Source organism: Saprolegnia parasitica (genome assembly GCF_000151545.1).
Source record: "Saprolegnia parasitica CBS 223.65 unplaced genomic scaffold supercont2.15, whole genome shotgun sequence".
Taxonomy (NCBI): domain Eukaryota; phylum Oomycota; class Saprolegniomycetes; order Saprolegniales; family Saprolegniaceae; genus Saprolegnia; species Saprolegnia parasitica.
In genome coordinates this window covers 50,654-68,250 of record NW_012156409.1, presented here as the reverse complement: position 1 = coordinate 68,250, position 17,597 = coordinate 50,654, and the positions used below count along the sequence as shown (strand labels likewise).

Below are 17,597 nucleotides of genomic sequence, written 5' to 3'. Positions count from 1 at the left end.
AGCATTTTGTACTCTCCAAAGCGCGTTCTATCTCTGGACCCAGTCTAAGCGATTTAATTTTTCAGCGTGATTTGGGCAGCTTGGCGATGCCAGTCGGCGAAGGCGACAATACTGTGCTATAACGATTGGTCGAAAATCGATAACAAATTGACCAATAAGACGCGTTTACGCTTCGCGTGGGAATTGCAGCGGCCGCTCGCTTGGGACTCTGTCAGGAGCGCAAGTTCGCACCGATCATGAAGGCGACGCTACGTCGCTTCCCTTCACACATGCGATTGCATTGAGTTTGCCTATGAATATGCAAGTACCTCCGGCGGGCTCTGACGTCAAGCTCTACCTTGTAGCCCTAACCGCATATCCGATCCATCATTGACCCGGCGACGTGTGAAAAAGGTTGGAAGGTAACATGCCCCAACTAATAGTCAAAAGCTACCACGAGAGGGACACGCGTAGAATAGGACAGTGGTCGACTCCATATGCGCGAGGCCGGGGATGTTGGTCTTGTACACTGTTGTTGGTATTTAGGTCGACATGTCGCCGCTGATCGTGCTCACGCACTGCCACTGCTGCTGGTGGTCCTGCTGCCACATGCGCACGGTTCCATCGTCGCCCGTCGAAGCCAGCATCGTGCCCGTGACGTTCCACTGCACCCGCCACACCTCGAACGACCCTACGCGTCCAATAAGATTATCCACCCATCTCACTATACCGTGGTCTTTGATTGCGATGGGCTTGATCTCGCTAAGCTCTTGCCGGTTGCTCGTGAGCTTCATGCGCCAGATGCGGATCGTGCGGTCTTTGCTCGCCGTCGCGAGGTAGTGGCCCGACCTAGCCTCGCCGTGGGCACAGAGTACTACGCCAGATGCACGCGTACCGGCCGAGGTTGGGCGCCCAGCACACATCGTGAATGATGTCCTTGTGTCCAACGAGCTCGGCGAGCACGTGCCACTGCCGCGCCGTCGTGAAGCCCCAGACCTTGGCGACGTTCGAGTTGCCGCCGACGAGGATCATGGGCATGTCGAACCGGTTCGAGTTCCACGAGAGACACGTGGCGCCCTCGGCGTCGGCCATGAAGATTTCCTACACAGCGCCTAAGCCATTGGTATCGAAAGGCAAAGCCCACCGGAAGCGTCCACTCGGACAGGTTCATGGGGTTGGACGCCTCGTACATGCGCACGTAGCCGTCAGCCGACGCGGTTGCCTACGCACGCGTCAGATTGATAGCAGAACGCAGCGTACGAGGCGCAGGCCCAAGTGACGCGGGGCAAACTTGACGTCGTGGACCGACTCGCGCGCGTCCGTGAGCTGCGCCTGCAGCGTCCACGCCGGCGACTGTGCCGCTACTTGTCCTGCGTCCGATAGCATGGGTGTCAGTAGCAGAGATGCTGTGTACCGTCGGCAGCGATGAGGGATGCTTGGGACGGCGGCTTGGCCATGGACTCTTCCCAGACGATGACCGTGCGATCAAAGGAGCACGACGCGACGATCTGGCCGTACTCGGGGTGGGCCCACGTGACTTTCCAGACGCTAGCTTGATGGGCCGTCCACTCGTACTGCAGCTGCCATTGGGCGTCCTTCTCCCAGATCTACGAAGCGAGCGTGAGGCCATGCAGCCAGGCTGGGCGACCTTGATCTTGCGGTCGGACGAGCACGTCGCAAGGCGCTTCCCGTAAAGTCGAAGCTCATGTCGTGGATGAAGTCGCCATGCTGCGATGAGAAGCGCTGGAAGATCTTCTACGCAGCAGGAGCAGCATGAGGCGCCATGCTCATCGGAGCGCGGTCCGACCATCGCGCTGCGCAACCTTGCCAAATGGCCGCGTAATAAAATATCGTATTTTAACATAGCATACTCAAACCAAGAGACGCAGTTTGGGTCTTGTTTCAGATCCAATATCGGGAGCAAGTGACGATGGCCGCCCGACGCGTGCTGGAAGAGACCGAGGTGTACGAGACGCCGGAGGAGGAGGTCTACCCCGTGGCGCCGGTAGCCCACGCGTACGCCCACATGGACGACAGCCTCGCCTCCGAGAGCAACGAGATCGACCGCCATGGCGTGCGCCCGGCGGATGCTTTTCACGCGTTTCTCGGCCGGTCCATGTCGGTGACCAAAGAAGAAGTCAAGGTCGTGCCCCGCGGTGACCTCGAGACGCCGGCCATGCGCTACCACCGCTTGCAGATGGAGATGGGCGAGCTCGAAGGCGATCTGGCCCTCTTGCAGACCATGGCGCAGCACGACCCGGCCGCGCCGTCGTACGCGTCTATGCTGCAAGGGCTCCGAACACTGCAGCAAAACCTGAGCCAAATGGATCTTGGCGCAACGTCCGCGCTGACGCAGAACAGCCAATCCCATGTGCAGCAGCAGCTCTCGACCCAGCTCTTCAAGGACTTGCAGGCCTTCCGCGACCAAGCTGCGACCGGCGAGCCCGCCGACGGCGTCGTCGTACGTAACGTGTGGCACCTCTCTTGCCTCATCGTGCGCTGTGCCTAGTACGAGGTCTACGCTTTGCCGGAAAGCCGCGAACAGAAGCACGCGACCGTGAAGCTTGCGTCCATCGAACAGCGCTTGGTGCAGCTCGAGAAGGCTGTCGGTGGGCCAACTGCGTCGCGCTCGATCCTCCACGCCATCAACGACGTACGTTGCGTTGCATTCAATAAGGTCCGACCAGTTGTTATTATGTAGCTTGAAGGACGCATGGCTCTGCTGCAGCCGGCCGAGCTCGACGCGATCTCATCGCGCGTCTCGGCGCTCCTGCACGACCTCACGGCGGTGAGCAAGCTCCAGGACTTGCACGGCACGGTGCAGCAGTCGATCCTCACGGCCCAAGAGAGCTCTCAACTCAACGTCATGCGCGAAAAGCTTCAGGCACGTGCTTGCTCCTATATTACTCTCATTCCGGGAGAGTGTAGAGTGTGAGTGCGACGGCGGCGGCGCTGCCGGCTCTCGTCGAGAAGCTGACGTCGCTGCGAGCGCTGCACCAAGACGCCAGTACCTTTAGGTAGACGCGTTTGCTTCTCTCTTTCTCATGCGGCGTGTAGCACGCGGCTGCAGACGCTGGAGACGTCGCACGACCATCTCAAGGAGATCCTCAGTACCGACGCCGCCCTGCTTCGCAACGTATGCTCCTTCTTAGCCACAGGATACATCCATATACTTTCTGTACGGTGCTCTAGATGGAAGCCAACTTGGCGGCCAACGTCGCCGTGTTCGCCGCCAACATGGAGTCGCTCGACAAGCGCATGGACGCGCTCCTCCAGAGAAGCAGCTAATCGGTCGTTATCCACAGAGCGCTACTTTCGCGTGTTGTTCTCGTCCGTCTCGTCGAGGTAGTCGTTGAGCGCATCACGGAAGCTCTGAATGCCGACGCCGCGCGGCGACTTGAGGCTCGCAGCCGCAAAGAGGCGGTCGACGACGCCGGGCGGCAGCTTGTAGCCGATGCGGCCAAAGAGGTCGGCGAGGTACTGCTTGGTGCGCGGCTGGCTGAACTCGGTGTCCTTGACGCCAAGCGCCGCGTACGCAGGCGGGTACAAGAGCTCCTGCGCCATGACGTCGTCGCCGTAGTTCTACATCGATGGTGCTTTTCATCGGATAAAAGAAGAGCTGCGTACTTGGGCGTCGGCCAGCGACCGCTTCTGCGGCGGCGCCACGTCGGACCGAATGCTCGGGACGCCAAACGCACGGTCATCCGAGGTCGCGTTCATCCAGCCACGGTTGACGGGCCGCCCGAGGTCGGCGTCGGGCTGCTGCTCTTCGAACGAGTAGCTGCCTTGGATGCAGTCGCCAGCACTCGCAATGTCCTTGGGCAGCTTGACGCCAAAGATATGGTCGTTGTTCTCGCCCAGCGGCTTGGCAAAGCCGAGGTTGCGCGGGCGGCCGAGCTGATCGAATGTCGACTTCATGTCCTCGACGTTCTTGCTCGTGATCGTGAGCTTGGAGACCTGCTCGTCGAGCTCAGGGTTGAGCGCTGATGCGACGCCGCCGTCGTCCTTGACCTTCAACGCGCCGAAGCGCGCCTGCGAGAGCTCAAAGGGCACTTGGTACGATCGGTTCTTTTGCTCGCCGGGGTCGGACGCGCCGTGGCTGCGCTTGTAAAGCGCCTTGGCGTCCGGCGTCTCGTTGAAGGGCGCGGCGTAGATGAGCTCCTTTGTCGTGTCGATGACCTCGGGCGGCGGTGACCCAAAGATCGACTGGTTGTACACGTGGCCGCGCGTATACGACTTGCCGAGCGGCTCGCGCTTCGTGCTCTGGTACACTGCCTCCAGCTTGGCCTGCGTGATGAGTGCGTGGTCCGACGGCAGCCTCGGCGGCATGACATCCTGCATGGGATCGGAAGAAGGGAGGAGAAGAGACGATGACGATGTACCATGACGTGGTCGCTGTCTTTGGTCGTGACGCCGTACTTTTTGTTCATGTCATGGGCCTTCATGTCGTCGACGAGGCCCGAGTGCACGATGCGCGTGCCAGGCTCGGCGAAGTACGACTTGCGGTACTTGCGCATCGCCTCGGGCGTCGTGGGCCGCGCCTCAAAGCTGAGGCAGTGGGCCGTGGACTCGTTGGCATTGGGCGTCTGCTTCTTCCCAGCGTTCTAATCGCAGGTGAGAGCTGCGATCGCGAGACAGCGCTCGTACGGCCGGCAGCGGCTGGCGGCGCTGGCTCATCGCAGTCCCGAGTTGGCGTAACGTTACAGGGCGCTGCCACGACATGCGCCCAATCGAGCGCCTAACCGGATAAATGCCGAATAAAGGCGACGCGTATCCGGATGACGTGGCTAAAGATAGAGCGGTTAAAATAGGCCGCTGGGCGATCGAACGGCCACTCTGCGACATGGGCGACGAGATGAGGTCGGCCGTCGTCATGGCCGCAAGGGCGGGCGCGTCGAGCGTGACGCAGCAGGAGGCGGCCAGCGCGCTGCAGGCGCGGCAGCATCTGCGCCGCCACTTTGGCTACCTCCCGATCCCGATCGCGTTCTACCTCGTCTTTTGTGGCATGGCGCTGACGCACGTGCCGATCGACAGGATGTATCCTGCCGAGACAGGTCTCTACTCGGCCTTGGTGACCACCGGAACGGTAAAGCGACGGCTCTCCTCCACGCGCCTCATGTGTGTGCCTAGGACGCAATTACGACGGCGACGACGATGAAGTATGTCAACATTGGCAGCCAAAGCGACGTCTTTTCGTGGCTCACCGACACGTTCATCCCGACGACGTTCGTCACGACGGACTACAACGGCAAGAACCTCACCAACGCCGACTTCTTCCGGCGCATCCAGCTCTTCCACTCGATCCTTGGCGCCGTCGAGTTCCAAACCACGTCTGCGACCCTCGTCGCGTGCTCGGGCTCGGGCCCGCTCCAGACCATCTACCCGCACTGCCACGACGTGGCCGACGTCGCGACCGAGTACTTTTACCTGGACGCGGGCACGACGGCGACGGAAGCGACGGCGCTCGTCGCCGCCAAGCAAGCCAACGGCACGTGGCTCAGCCTCGCGACGACCAAGCTCGACATGACGCTGGCGACGTACGATGGCGAGCTCAAGATCATGAACATCGTGACGTACGCGCTCTCGTTTGGCCTCGGCGGCTACATCCATCTCGAGAGCGACATTGTGGCCGTGCCCACCGACCCGTACGACGGCGCCGGGCCCATCGTGCTCGACGTCGTCGTCGGCCTCTTCTTCCTCGGGACGCTCCTCGCAGAGGTCCGCCGAGGCCGCCAGCGCCGGCTGCGCGACTTGGTTGGCTTCTGGCACGTCATTGAGTGGGCGTCGCTTGTCGCGATCTGCGTCTTTTACGTGCTCTGGGCCATTCTCTGCTCGTACATCTACGACGGCAACTTTACCATCCTCCTCACGGCCGTCGGCGCCAGCAGCGCGAGCTTCAACCACGGCACGAACGCGACAAGTGCGCGCGCCAACCTCACGCAGCTCACGGGCCGCATCAAGCTCATGGGACAAATCATGACGAGCGTGCGTGTCGTTGCCATGGTCGTCATGCTGCTCCTCGTCGCGCGGTACACGATATGGATGGCGGACATCGTCTTGATACATTGATACAATTAGGATTCTGCGCGCGATGCGCTTCCACCCGAATCTGAACGTGCTCACGTCGACGCTCGCGCGGTCCCTGAGTCTTTTCGGTCCGCTCTTCTGCGTCTACGCGGTCTGCGTCGCGGGTTTCGTCTCGGCGGGACACATCCTCTTTGGCGAGCGCCTCCACGCGTTCTCGACGCTTGGGTACACGCTCGTGACCGTCATCAACCTCTCGTTCGGCCAGTTTGACTTTGCCTCGATCGCCGACATCAACTACTACGTCGCGCTCTTCTACTACTGGAGCACGCTCATCGTGCTCTTCCTCGTGCTCTTCAACCTTATGCTCGCAATCGTCCTCAAGTCGTACGACCAAGTCACCGAGACGCACGCCGCGAACCGGTCCGTCCTCGCCGAAATGAGTGTGCTCGCGCGCCATGCAGTGGGAAGAGACGTGACGGCAGCGCTGCACGGGAAGCTGCAGTCGACCAAGGCGTCCTGGAGCGCAAAAGACGTAGCGACGGACCTCGGCATCTCGGAGGCGCGCGCGCGCCGAGCGATTCGCGACGTCAAGACGCTTGCGCAGGTCGTACGCTCTGTAGTTTCAGCGACTTCAACTCCCGCTAGGTCCAACGCGCGCCAGAAACTACCGCCGTCGAGAGTGACAGTGTTGTCGCGCGCCTCGAGACCAAGATTGACCGCTTGGAAGCGACGATGGCGCAACTGCTCACCCAGCTGCAAGCCACGAGACCGAGTACGCCCGCCGACGTGGACGTGTAATCAATTGCATCGACCTCTACATGATCTTTCGTCGTAGTACAGAGACAGAAGCGCAGAGGAGGAGCAGTGTTAACCCATCACTTATGGTCTTCTGGCAGCTCAAGAGGCCACTATGCAGGCAGCTTACGAGGCAGCAGTCGGGTTGATGAGGTCCTTCATGCGTTCGCTGAGCGCCGTGTACCACTTGTGGTACTCGAAGATGTCGCCCTTGCCTCTCCGGATCTCGACGAGGTGGAGCGAGTCAGCGAGGACGTAGATCTGCACCGTGCAGCCCACCGCGCCCTTGGGCGTCGTGAGCGTCGCCTTGAGCTTAAAGTTGGACGAGTCCGCGTGCACTTCGCAGCCGGCCATGGCCGTCATGTGGTTGGTGATGCTCGTCAGAATCGTCGACGCGTCGAGCGTCGACGTGAACTGCGTGCTGCGCTTGACGCGCTTGTCGTCAAAGGACTGGAACATGCGGTTGAGCGCGATGCCGCCGCACATGTTGATGAGGTCGAACGCGTTCATCATCTTGGGCCCGGCCTCCTTCTTGCGCGTGCTCTCAATGTCGGCGTGCTCCTGGATCGCAGAGTCCAAGTCGGCCTGCGACGGCTTGAGCTTGAACTTTTCGATCGACGGCTTGGAGCGCTCGATCGGCTCGTCGCTCTCGAGGTGGTTGAGCACCGCGCCTGGTTATCCCGAATAAGAACACGTCTCTGAGGATGATGCGTGTACCGTGGGCAGGCGCGCGCTCGAGCTTGTTGGTGTCGTCGAGATACCACTCGTCCTGCTGGATGTCCTGGAGCGTCACACGCGTCTCCGGATCCGGCACGAGGATCTTGTTGAGGAGCGTCTTGACACGCGGCGAGAACCAGCTCGGGTACGAGAACTCGGCCTTTTTGGATCTTCCGGAAGAGCGCCGACATGGTCGGCTCGTCGAACGGAAGGAAGCCCGCGAGGAGCACGTACAAGATGACGCCGATGGACCAGACGTCGGCGGCGCGGCCGTCGTAGCCCTTGTCCGCGAGCACCTCGGGCGCGACGTAGTTTGGCGTGCCGCACGTCGTGTGGAGGAGCGACGCGCGCGAGCCGTCCGTGCCGTCGCCGCCGCCTTCGTACAGCGCGCTCAAGCCGAAATCCGAGATCTTGAGATCCCCATTTTCATCGAGCAAGAGGTTTTCTAGCGCACATGTGGTCAGTGGACGAGAGACACCGGATGATGATGATACCGGGCTTGAGGTCGCGATGGCACACGCCCTGCGAGTGGCAGTATTCGACGCCGTTGACGAGCTGGTGGAAGTAGAACCGGGCCGTCTCCTCGTTGAAGCGGCCTTCGCTCACAATCTTGTCAAAGAGCTCGCCGCCCGTAATGAGCTCGAGCACAATGAAGATCTACACCCACATGATGAGATACTTCACGACAAGGCAGGTCGACCTTGGTGCGACTGGCGAGGACTTCCTTGAGCACGACGACGTGGCGGTGGCGGACCATCTTCATGATCGAGATCTCCTTCTTGATCTGCGCCCCCATGTTCTGCTTTTGGATTTTGTCCTTGTCGAGCACCTTGATGGCGACGCGCTCGTCGGTCTCCGTGTTGACGGCGTACTTGACCCTGCATATCATGAGCCCTCTTCCGCGAGGCCATGGCTACGTACTTGCCGAAGGTACCCTCGCCGAGCGTCTTGCCGATCTCGTACTTGCCAACCTTCTTGACCATGGTCGTTTCGATCGCCGAATGAAGTCGTGGCGTGTGATATCCTCGGCATTAAATCGTTTTATTTTATTATATAGAAACCACCATAGACTCGACGCTTTAGAAGCATTCCTCGTCAGAAGGGGAGGCTAATCGCACGCATCTTGAGGTGCAATGCACTGTGCCAAGGCGGGCAGGCTCAGCGCAGGCAGATCGCCAACGTATGTGTCGCATACGATGAGCACCTACACGGGATTCTGCGCCATGCTAGAGACATCGCCGCGCCAGTCGCTGCCACGTTGGGCGGCGAGTTGCGTGCGTGTAGCCTCAACCCATCCCTTTCCATTACAGAGTCTGCTTTTATTAAAAACCGCTGGAACCAGACAGCTCCCTCAGAACAACGTGTGCATCTTGTTTCAAGACACAGCTGAATGTGTAATCCAGATACGTTCGTAAAAGAGAAAAGGCAAAACCTTGTTATGAGAGAGCTTCTCGTTGAGCAACTGGATCGCGTTGGGTCTGTACGTGGCCAATCACACGAAGGCGAGTGAAGCGAAATGATGGCCCGAGCGACGACCGTGGGGCTGGTCGGGCTACGAAGCAGCGGGTGGCGCCAGGTCCGCCACGTGCACCAGCGCCAGTTCAAGTCCTACGAGGCGCTCCGGGCCGACTTTCACGAGTGGCTCAAGAAGGAGGTCAAGCTCGTCTCGCTCTTCCTCGCGACAGGCCTCTCGGTGGTCTTTGCCTACGCCTACCGCGACAACTCGCCCGTGCGGCAAATGCAGTACATCTTGGCCGAGGCCACGGCGGTGGCCGAAGGCGGCGACAAGCAGCGCGCGCGCCAGCTCACCCAGCGCGCCTACGCGATCGCAGGCTCCGTGAGCGACCGCGGTACGCTAGTTGCTGCAGCATCCGCACCTCTGCACGCTCGACTACTTAGAGCCCCATCTGTACGAGCTTGCATTTTCGATTGCCGCGCAGTACGAGGCAGCGAGGCAGTTTGACATGGCCAAAAAGTTCTACCACGAAGTACTCGGTCAGCCTGCGCATCGCAATTGACGACCACGTGTAGGCGATGACGCATGCGGCGCACGCCAAGCACGCGGCCAAGCACGTCGGTTTGTACCGCATGGTAACGCTGGACCGCATCGCCGAGTGCTGCCACAACCTGTACGCGACGCTACCACTGGCGACAGCATTACGCTGACGCGGCTGTAGGGGCGATGTGTCTGGGGCTGCAACGTATTACCAGCGGGCGCTGGACATTTACGAGAAGGATCGGGGCACCGCAAAGGACCAGATGGACGCCGAGGTCTGCGGTATCTGGTTCAACTATGGTACACCTCTGACTCGATGTTGAAATCGCCTCATGGAATGCAGCGCGCCTGTGCATGGACAGCCGCCAGTACACCGAGGGCGGCCGCCTTCTCCAGAAAGCTACCCAGTGCGCGCGCGAGAACGATCTCCCAGAAGACAAGCGCGCGCAGATTCACGAGCTTGCGGCGCAACTCGGCGCCGCGCCCCGTCCGACGTTCAACGCGCTCGTCGGAGGCGGCGTCGACATTTAGCTCACCAGAACAAAACTCTCTTGCGATTAAAACCACTTGGTCTTACGCGTCGGGCTGGAGGGCATTTCGGAGGCGGTCAATGACGCCCGATGACGTCGCTTGGTCGAGGATCATGGCCACGGTGCGGCCCTTGCCGTCGACTGCGTTGACGTCGGCGCCGGCGGCCACGAGCGTCTTGACAGCGCCGGCACTCGCCATCTCGACGGCGTAGTGCAGCGCGGTCTTGCCCTCGGGGCACACGGCGTTTAGCTCGTCCATTGTCAAATACGGAATGAGCGCGTTGAGGTACTCGGACTTGTTCCAGGACGCAAACTTGTGCAGCGCCGTGAGGCCGTAGGCGTCGGCGCCGGCGGGGTTGACGCCGTCCTTGGAGAGAAGTTTGGTCTTCGTAAGGTGGAGGCGAATTTCCTCGAGGTCGCCGGGAAAGTCGATGAGCTTGCTCAGCGGCCGGCGCTCGTCGTCCGAGTTGGTCGTGGTGCGACCCGAGAACGTCGTGCCTTCGTCGGCCTTGAACATGGTCTTGAGCACCGTGGTCGTCTTCTTGAGCTTGACCTGGCCGAGGCCACCGAGGCCAAAGATCGACACCTTCTTCGTGATGTCGTTGACGCTCGGCGGCGGCGGCATGGTTTCGGCACGGTATGCAGCGCTAATGGCCTGGACTTTCTCCAACTCGGCCTCGGAGCAGCGGCTGCGGTCGGCGAGGTACTCGTTGAACGTGGCGACGATCGGGTTCTCGGCGTTGTCGTGGCTCACGTCCTTCGGGCCGCGGTTCCACTTGTCCGTCACAGAGAGAAGCGCGCCGTTGGCAAGGAGCACGTTGGCCGTCTTGGCAGCGCTCTTGTCGCCCGAGCCCGCGCAGAGGTGCAGCGGCGTCTCCCCGTACGCGTTTTGGGCGTTGATGTCGACGCGGCCATCGGCATGGAGGAGCGCGATGGCTTCCAGCGATGCATAGAGAGCGGCCATGTGCATGCCCGTGTCGTTGTTCTTGGACGTCTGGCGCACGTCGACGCGCGGGTCCGCGAGCAAGATCGCGAGCAGCTTGGCGTCGTCGTTGAGGCAAGCGTAGTGGAAGGCCGACTTGCCGTCCTTGTCAACCTTGTTGATGATCTCAGCCGTCAGCTCCGTCGAGGCCAAGAGGGCCTTGACCTCGTCCAGGTCGCCGCAGGCAGCAGCATCGACGAACGCGCTCTCGGCCGACATGGGTCCCACAATCAAATTTGAAGATTGCCCCTCCGTGTTTACTTCACGTGTTGTATATGTTCGTGTTTACTACACCTGCTTCATCAATGCTGATACATGTAGCATGCCTACACCACTCAACAGTTTAAAACGCACTGCAAGACAGCATACCAGACAGCGCATGTGATGTGGGAGGTAGTCCATTTACTTGGCCGATTGCGGTAGCGACCATGGAGCTCACGATCGTGTACGTGCATGGCCTGGCGCAGGGCAGGCGCTCATGCGGCGAGTGGCTCGTAGCAACATGGTGGGCAGTGGATCCTTGGAGAACAAGTTCGTGCTCTCGGAGGTCGTGGCCAAGACGGGCAAGCGCGCCGAGCTCATCCCGAAGAAGAACTGCGTGCTCTTGAAGCTCACGAACCCGCGCGCGTCGGCCATGCTCTTCCCATCTGGAAAGGTACGAGCACTGACCTTGATCAATCTGTACCTAGCATCGTCCTATGCAGCTGGTCGTGACGGGCGCCAGCACCGAGGACATGCTCAAGGCCGCGGCGCAGAAGTGCACGCAGATCCTCAAGAGCCTCAAGTTCCACGTCGGCCTCATGCACTTCCGCCTCGAGAACGTCATTGGCCGCGCCGACGCCAACTTTCGCATCCTCCTCGAGGAGCTCTCGCTCGCCCACCCCGACATCACGACGGTACGCTAGTTGCCTGTCCCTCCTCATGCATCGTGTTGCAGTACGAGCCCGAGCTATACCCGGCGCTCATCTACCGCATGCCACGGCCAAAGGTGCACATTCTCATCTTCGTCAGGTACGCTCCATCGTCTCTCTGCGTCCTGCGCCGATGCCTTCTTTCCTAGCGGCAAAGTCGTCTTTACCGGTTCGCGGGACGCCCGGGACCTGCGCGAGGCCTGCTACCTCATTTCGCCTGTACGCACTCCTGCGTTGACGGGAAGTAACGCGACGGAACGTAGATCCTCGAGCAATTCCGCGACGCCAAGCTGCCAAACGCAGACCACCACATTGGCCAGGCCTTTGAGACGGCGACGCCCCGCGACTAATACACCCCTTCTTCATGCGTGCAGCGGATGTAGCCTTGAAGCCGCCTCGAAAGTCTGAGCTCGAAGCTGTGAATCACACTGGTTGCTGCAGGGTGGAGGGTAAACGTGTGCAAGGGTCTCGGTGTTTCTGGGGCGACCTTAGCGCGTCGAGAACTTTTGGGACATGGAGCCTTTCGTGTGGATGCACGAGATGGCTTCGGCGAGGAAGGGTGCGACGCTCAGCGTCACGATCTTGTCCGACTTGGCGGCCTCGAGCGACTCGGGAATCGTGTTGGTCGTCACGAGCAAGTCGAGGTCGGGGCACGCGTTCACGTCATCGACCGCCTACCATCCGAATGGGTACCTAGAACGTCTGGAGGCAGGAATACCGTCGACGAGTACCGACCATGGACGCAGAACGCGCTCACAGACGTCGCGCCTTGGCTTTTCAGGAGCTTGGCCACGTCAATCAAGGTCGAGCCTACGAATGCGATCGTATCCTCTGGCTCATGCACGGACTGTGACCGCACCCGTGTCGATGAGGTTGTCGACGACGATGCAGTCCTTGCCCTTGACGTCGCCGACGACCTCGCCGGGCTTGGACCGGTCGACGTGGTGCTTCTTGACGACAATGGCCATTGGAAGACCTACGAGATGGTGCTGAGAAATGCTGCTGCAGGCGAATCCGAGAGTACTCTCGTCGTAGGTGCGCGAGAGAATGTCGCGGAAGATGACCGACTTGGGCACGGCGGACGCGTGCGGCGCAATCACGCACGGATTCGCGAGCTGGAGCTCCGAAAAGTACACGGACCCGATCGGCGACGCGCCGAGGTTGTCGACGGGAATCGTGGGCTTGAAGAAGCCTTCGATCTGCGCGCTGTGGAGATCGACCGTCACGACGTGGTCGACGCCCATCTCTTCGAGCATATGGGCAATGTCCTACGAGGAGGTGAGCTGTCGCCGACGATACGCTTCGTACGGCCGCCGCAATCGGTTCGCGGCCCTTGATCATGTCCTGCCGCGCGTAGCCGTAGAACGGGATGACGGCGACGATGGTCTTGGCGGACGCGCGACGCATGGCGGCGATCGAGAGGAGCAGCTCCATGATGCGGTCGACCGTGATCGTCGAGCAGACGATGTAGACCTTCTGGCCGCGCACGTTGGCGTTGACCGCGATGCTCGTTTCGCCGTCCGCAAACTGGTTGACGGCCATCGGGCTCAGCTCGACGCCCAAGTAGTCGGCGATCTCGTCCGCGATCGGCGTCTCGCCGCACTTGAAGAGCTTGACCGACTTGGCAATGTCCGGGTGCATCTTGCCTCGGTAAAAGTGCCAGCGCTTGGTCGTGAGCGTCTTGCTCTCGGTCGGCGACGGCGTCGTCAGGAGGCCCAGACCCATGCCGAGGGCCATGGCGGCGCCGCCGAGGGCCCGGCGCGACGCTCGAGTTGCTGCCATCATCGTGTTGGTGTGCTTTGGCAACTGTGCGATGGCGAGTGTTGATATTGAACCTCTACAACTCGATGGAATATCAAAGGACGAGAGGTTGCGATCCTCTCAGCGCTTCGAGGCAGCAAAGGACCATCCTGCTTCCGCTGGTTGCTGGCGCTCCTCGCACGATGGACGCTATCTGCTACGTGTGCATGTCATCGACGCGGGGCCGGCCACGCGCCGATCATGCTCCGTCCCACTCTTGCCGTCCATCGGTCGTAGCGTTCTCACACCAATTGCGGCTGTAGATTGAAAAAAGTGTATTTAGTGTCATGACAGGCATCAGATCTTATTAGAACGGGTTCGAGCTCGGCTTTTCAATGTAGACCCAAAGCGTGATGAACATGAGACCGAACGCGATCATGGACTGGCCGACAAAGTTGCCTTGGTCCATGAGGCTGTGGTAGCTCCACCCAAAGTACTCTTGGATCGACATGCGCACGCTCGGCCCGAGCTTGGACGCGATGAAGATGCCCATCATCATGGACGCCACGAGGAGCGACGCGCCGTGGGACGTCTGGAGCGAGTTGTACGTCGCGAAGAACCGGATGAGCGCCCAGATGACGCCAAAGACGTGCGCGAAGAACATAATGACGTTCGGGAGCTCGGTCGTCGACCCGCGCGACGAGCTGCCCGTCACAAACCACGTCGGCTCGCGGCCCGTGAGCTTCCACCAAAAGGTCTCGAAGACTGCCGATGTGTGCGTGAAGGCGTAGGCGAACCAGGCCTCTTGGGACCGGACGACGTCGTTGTTCTCGACCGTGCGGTTGCTCATGGCCGAGAGCATACCTTGGATGAGGAGCTTGGGCACGAGCGCGTAGAGGAGGCGGAGGCCGGCCATGTAGATGGGTGCGTAGCCCGTGAAGAGGAAGTAGAGCGTGATGTAGTAGAAGAGCACGGCGCAGATCGACCCGATCGGGTAGACGGTCGAGTTGATGTAAAACACCGTGCGCATGAAGCCGTGCTTCTTGGGCTTCGGGGGCACTTGGCACACGGGGCGCTGCCAGTCCGGGTCAAAGTAATTCTTCTTCTTGTTCATGAGCATGATCTGGAAGTTGCCTTTGGCCCAGCGCTTGCGCTGTGCGAGGGACGACGCGACGTTGTCGGGCACGAGGCCTTCGGCAAGACGGATGCGCTCCGACATTTCGCCTTCAAAGTCCTTGCGGAAGTAGAGACCCTTCCAGCCCATGCCACAGAGCTGCATGCCCGTGTAGCAGTCTTCCGTGAGCGAGCCGTACTGAATGCCGCCGATCGAGTCGAGCGCTTCGCGGCGGAAGATGGCGTTCGTGCCGGCGAACGATGCGCACTCGTACCCGTCCTGCCCGGTTTGGATCGCGTCGTAGAACGTCGCGTTGCGATGGCCGAGCGGGTCACCAATCTGGAACTGGACGCAGTCGCGAAAGTACTGGGGCGTCTGCACGAAGCCGACCGCGTTGTCGCGGACCTCGTCCGAGTAGTTGGAGTTGGCCGTGAGCCCGTCCTCGAGGGTCTCGGCCGAGTGGCACTTCTTGCAGACGCCGTACTTGTCGACGTTGTGGCCGCACGAGACGCACTTGAGCGTCTTCTCGCCCTTACTGTGCTTCTCCGTCATCGTGCCGTTGACCTGGCGGCGGTGCAGCGCCGACGCCGTGTGCATCGAGTTCTCAAAGCACTGCTGCGAGCAGTAGCTCATCTGCTCCTCCGGGACACTTGCGATCTTGCACGACGCGCAGCACATGCGCGCAATGTTGTTGCAGCCGGACGTGCAGCACGTGTATTTCACCTTGCCCATGCGCTCTTCCGAGTCGAAGAAGAAGGGCAGCGTCGCCAGCAGAAACTTGGGGTGCGGCTGCATGTCGTTGTCGAGGATGAGGCAGTAGCGGCCGATCGCGCCCTCGTTGTAGCACGCGTTGTTGATGTTGCCGGCCTTGGAGTAGTGCGTCGGCGGCTTGACGCGACCCACAAATGTCACGTGCGGGAGGCCGCTGTACTTGTAGTCGTCGCGGAACGAGCCGAGCGAGCAGTCGATGCGGGGCACGACGCGCGGGCGCGACGCCGACGGGAGGTTGGCCGACGAGTGCAGCTTACGCCACGCGTACACCTCGAGCTCCTCGTTCGGGTCGCACACACGGTCGTACATGAACTGCGCCACCTCTTGGCGGAGGTCGCCGGCCTTCTCGATGACGCCTTTGTTGAGCTCAATGTCGGGCACCGGGTTGCCCTTAGTAAACTTGGTCTTGCAGTAGCCGTCGTCGAGGATGTAGATCTGGAGCAAGTGCGGCGGGTACTGGATGTTCATGCACGCCGCGAGCGTGTCGATGGTCTCGTCGGCCGGCTCCGAGTAGTGGCAGATGAAGATGTCGACGCGCGGCCACTGTTCGTCCGGCAGCTTGGGTTCAAACTCGTCGAGGTAGTGCGCACCGCGGCGGACCGGCTTCCACATGCCGAGGTAGTAGATCGCACCGAGAACAAAGCTGATGAGCTCGGCGACGAGGAGGCAAAAGTACGAGACCCACTGCGGAATCGACGGCGAGGCAAAGCACGCGACGGTCTCGACGCCGGCGAGCTCGAGCCACCACTTGGGCGGCGTAAAGACGCCGTTGAAGGGCTTGGACTCGCAGTGCAACTTGTCCATGGTCTGGCTCAAGATCGTCGAGCAGTCGACAGTCAGTCGCGCTTGGTCGCATGGCTGCAGGCCGACGACAAACCAAAAGACGAGACCCGCGATCTCGACGAGACCGGCGAGAAGGAACATAAAGTAGAGGAAGCGGTATGTCGCGAGGCCCTTCATGACGTACTTGCGCACGTTCGGAAGGCTGCGCTCGATGACGTTGCCGGCGCCGTTCTGCACGATGCTGTTCTCGACGCCCGAGAACCACATGCGGTACTCCTCGTCCGTCTCGGGGCAAAGCACCCAGAGGCGGCGCTTCGTATGGATCTCAAAACCCTTGGTTGGCAGATCCAAGCGCGCGGACGGGCGGAGCTGGAGCGCGTCCTTGAGCTCAATCGCGCCGACCACGAGCTCCGAGTTGCGCGTCTGAAAGTACCGGCGGCAGTCGCCGTCGTTCTGGAAGTAGTAGATCTTGGCCTTCTCGAGCGCAAAGTAGCGCCTGCGCCAGCTCTTGTGGATCGGGCCCTTGAGCGCGCGCTTGCCCTGCTTGTGCATGTAGCCATGCACCGAGATGACGTTGCTGTCGCCGCTGGCGGTCGACGACGGCGGGGTCCCCGCCGCTGCGTTGCGCTCCGTGACCTTCATGGGCGGGACATACGAGTAGCGCGGGTCGTCTGCGTTCGAGTCGTGGTGGCGCATGGGCTTGTCGAGGCGGACAAACTCGGTCTCGGCGTGGCCGTCCGACCGCATCGGCGTCCCTTGCAGCAGTCGCGAGTCCGTCGCCATGCTCCAATCTGCAAATGAGCGCAGTTTTTTTGCTTTGAAATTTCCAACAAAAGTTGGGACAGCCCTGATTGGTTACTCACTGTACATCTTCGATTAAAATATCTTGGTCTTTGTATCCGACGCCCAACAATCGAAGAAGAGATCCAGCTGGCAACCCGATCACGTGGAGAGTGAGTCGATTTTATTCCCAGTTTGTATGCGGAGAGGAGAGTCGAAAATCGAAGGATCCCCGCCTTTTTCGAGGGATCGCGCGACTTTTACGAGGAGCGGTGGAAGTTTAGCGCGCGAGAAAAGAGTTAGCGAGCTCTACAAGACTTACTACGAGAGCTCGAAGCGTACAAACGAGAGTCTATCCTCGCGGGCGAAGAGAGGGTCAGTACGTCGAGCTGTCGCACGGGTGGGACTGCGCTACTACTACGTGCCACCCGTGGGTGCGGCCTAGGTCAGGCGATGTCGCTCCCGACGAGAT

The 17,597-nt window shown here is 60.7% G+C and overlaps 10 protein-coding genes across 10 annotated transcripts; 4 read left to right on the top strand and 6 right to left on the bottom strand.

Annotated features, from left to right (window-relative positions):
- Positions 1 to 465: 465 nt before the first annotated feature.
- Positions 466 to 1,808, bottom strand: SPRG_05133 (hypothetical protein). The gene is made up of 8 exons (XM_012343737.1): positions 1,787 to 1,808; positions 1,628 to 1,734; positions 1,394 to 1,586; positions 1,240 to 1,349; positions 1,124 to 1,201; positions 875 to 1,080; positions 710 to 828; positions 466 to 670 (listed from the first exon to the last, which is right to left on the bottom strand). Exons 3-8 carry the CDS (start codon positions 1,434 to 1,436, stop codon positions 522 to 524), a joined length of 705 nt encoding a protein of 234 aa, XP_012199127.1. The 5' UTR covers positions 1,437 to 1,586; positions 1,628 to 1,734; positions 1,787 to 1,808; the 3' UTR covers positions 466 to 521.
- A 67-nt stretch (positions 1,809 to 1,875) lies between these two features.
- Positions 1,876 to 3,313, top strand: SPRG_05132 (hypothetical protein). Its single transcript, XM_012343736.1, has 6 exons — positions 1,876 to 2,440; positions 2,489 to 2,632; positions 2,681 to 2,863; positions 2,908 to 2,996; positions 3,037 to 3,115; positions 3,172 to 3,313. Exons 1-6 carry the CDS (start codon positions 1,910 to 1,912, stop codon positions 3,265 to 3,267), a joined length of 1,122 nt encoding a protein of 373 aa, XP_012199126.1. The 5' UTR covers positions 1,876 to 1,909; the 3' UTR covers positions 3,268 to 3,313.
- SPRG_05131 (hypothetical protein) lies at positions 3,250 to 4,674 on the bottom strand. The gene is made up of 4 exons (XM_012343735.1): positions 4,627 to 4,674; positions 4,362 to 4,583; positions 3,607 to 4,314; positions 3,250 to 3,561 (listed from the first exon to the last, which is right to left on the bottom strand). The coding sequence occupies exons 1-4, from the start codon at positions 4,654 to 4,656 to the stop codon at positions 3,289 to 3,291; spliced, it is 1,233 nt and encodes a 410-aa protein (XP_012199125.1). The 5' UTR covers positions 4,657 to 4,674; the 3' UTR covers positions 3,250 to 3,288.
- Positions 4,675 to 4,823: 149 nt separating this feature from the next.
- Positions 4,824 to 6,808, top strand: SPRG_05130 (hypothetical protein). The gene is made up of 4 exons (XM_012343734.1): positions 4,824 to 5,065; positions 5,110 to 6,008; positions 6,058 to 6,610; positions 6,652 to 6,808. The coding sequence occupies exons 1-4, from the start codon at positions 4,835 to 4,837 to the stop codon at positions 6,802 to 6,804; spliced, it is 1,836 nt and encodes a 611-aa protein (XP_012199124.1). The 5' UTR covers positions 4,824 to 4,834; the 3' UTR covers positions 6,805 to 6,808.
- Positions 6,809 to 6,854: 46 nt separating this feature from the next.
- SPRG_05129 (serine/threonine protein kinase) lies at positions 6,855 to 8,514 on the bottom strand. The gene is made up of 5 exons (XM_012343733.1): positions 8,440 to 8,514; positions 8,219 to 8,396; positions 8,013 to 8,175; positions 7,519 to 7,963; positions 6,855 to 7,472 (listed from the first exon to the last, which is right to left on the bottom strand). Exons 1-5 carry the CDS (start codon positions 8,499 to 8,501, stop codon positions 7,346 to 7,348), a joined length of 975 nt encoding a protein of 324 aa, XP_012199123.1. The 5' UTR covers positions 8,502 to 8,514; the 3' UTR covers positions 6,855 to 7,345.
- A 499-nt stretch (positions 8,515 to 9,013) lies between these two features.
- Positions 9,014 to 10,045, top strand: SPRG_05128 (hypothetical protein; the record flags this gene model as incomplete). Its single annotated transcript, XM_012343732.1, has 5 exons — positions 9,014 to 9,368; positions 9,418 to 9,506; positions 9,550 to 9,647; positions 9,696 to 9,814; positions 9,858 to 10,045. The coding sequence occupies exons 1-5, from the start codon at positions 9,035 to 9,037 to the stop codon at positions 10,043 to 10,045; spliced, it is 828 nt and encodes a 275-aa protein (XP_012199122.1). The 5' UTR covers positions 9,014 to 9,034.
- Position 10,046: 1 nt separating this feature from the next.
- On the bottom strand, positions 10,047 to 11,245 carry SPRG_05127 (hypothetical protein; the record flags this gene model as incomplete). Its single annotated transcript, XM_012343731.1, has 1 exon — positions 10,047 to 11,245. One exon carries the CDS (start codon positions 11,243 to 11,245, stop codon positions 10,088 to 10,090), a length of 1,158 nt encoding a protein of 385 aa, XP_012199121.1. The 3' UTR covers positions 10,047 to 10,087.
- A 187-nt stretch (positions 11,246 to 11,432) lies between these two features.
- Positions 11,433 to 12,329, top strand: SPRG_05126 (hypothetical protein). The gene is made up of 6 exons (XM_012343730.1): positions 11,433 to 11,471; positions 11,525 to 11,681; positions 11,731 to 11,922; positions 11,964 to 12,037; positions 12,087 to 12,156; positions 12,201 to 12,329. Exons 1-6 carry the CDS (start codon positions 11,455 to 11,457, stop codon positions 12,285 to 12,287), a joined length of 597 nt encoding a protein of 198 aa, XP_012199120.1. The 5' UTR covers positions 11,433 to 11,454; the 3' UTR covers positions 12,288 to 12,329.
- Positions 12,330 to 12,353: 24 nt separating this feature from the next.
- On the bottom strand, positions 12,354 to 13,732 carry SPRG_05125 (hypothetical protein). Its single transcript, XM_012343729.1, has 5 exons — positions 13,246 to 13,732; positions 12,962 to 13,205; positions 12,797 to 12,913; positions 12,656 to 12,747; positions 12,354 to 12,611 (listed from the first exon to the last, which is right to left on the bottom strand). Exons 1-5 carry the CDS (start codon positions 13,720 to 13,722, stop codon positions 12,426 to 12,428), a joined length of 1,116 nt encoding a protein of 371 aa, XP_012199119.1. The 5' UTR covers positions 13,723 to 13,732; the 3' UTR covers positions 12,354 to 12,425.
- Positions 13,733 to 13,995: 263 nt separating this feature from the next.
- On the bottom strand, positions 13,996 to 17,152 carry SPRG_05124 (hypothetical protein). Its single transcript, XM_012343728.1, has one exon. The coding sequence runs from the start codon at positions 17,126 to 17,128 to the stop codon at positions 14,045 to 14,047; it is 3,084 nt and encodes a 1,027-aa protein (XP_012199118.1). The 5' UTR covers positions 17,129 to 17,152; the 3' UTR covers positions 13,996 to 14,044.
- Between the last annotated feature and the right edge of the window lie 445 nt (positions 17,153 to 17,597).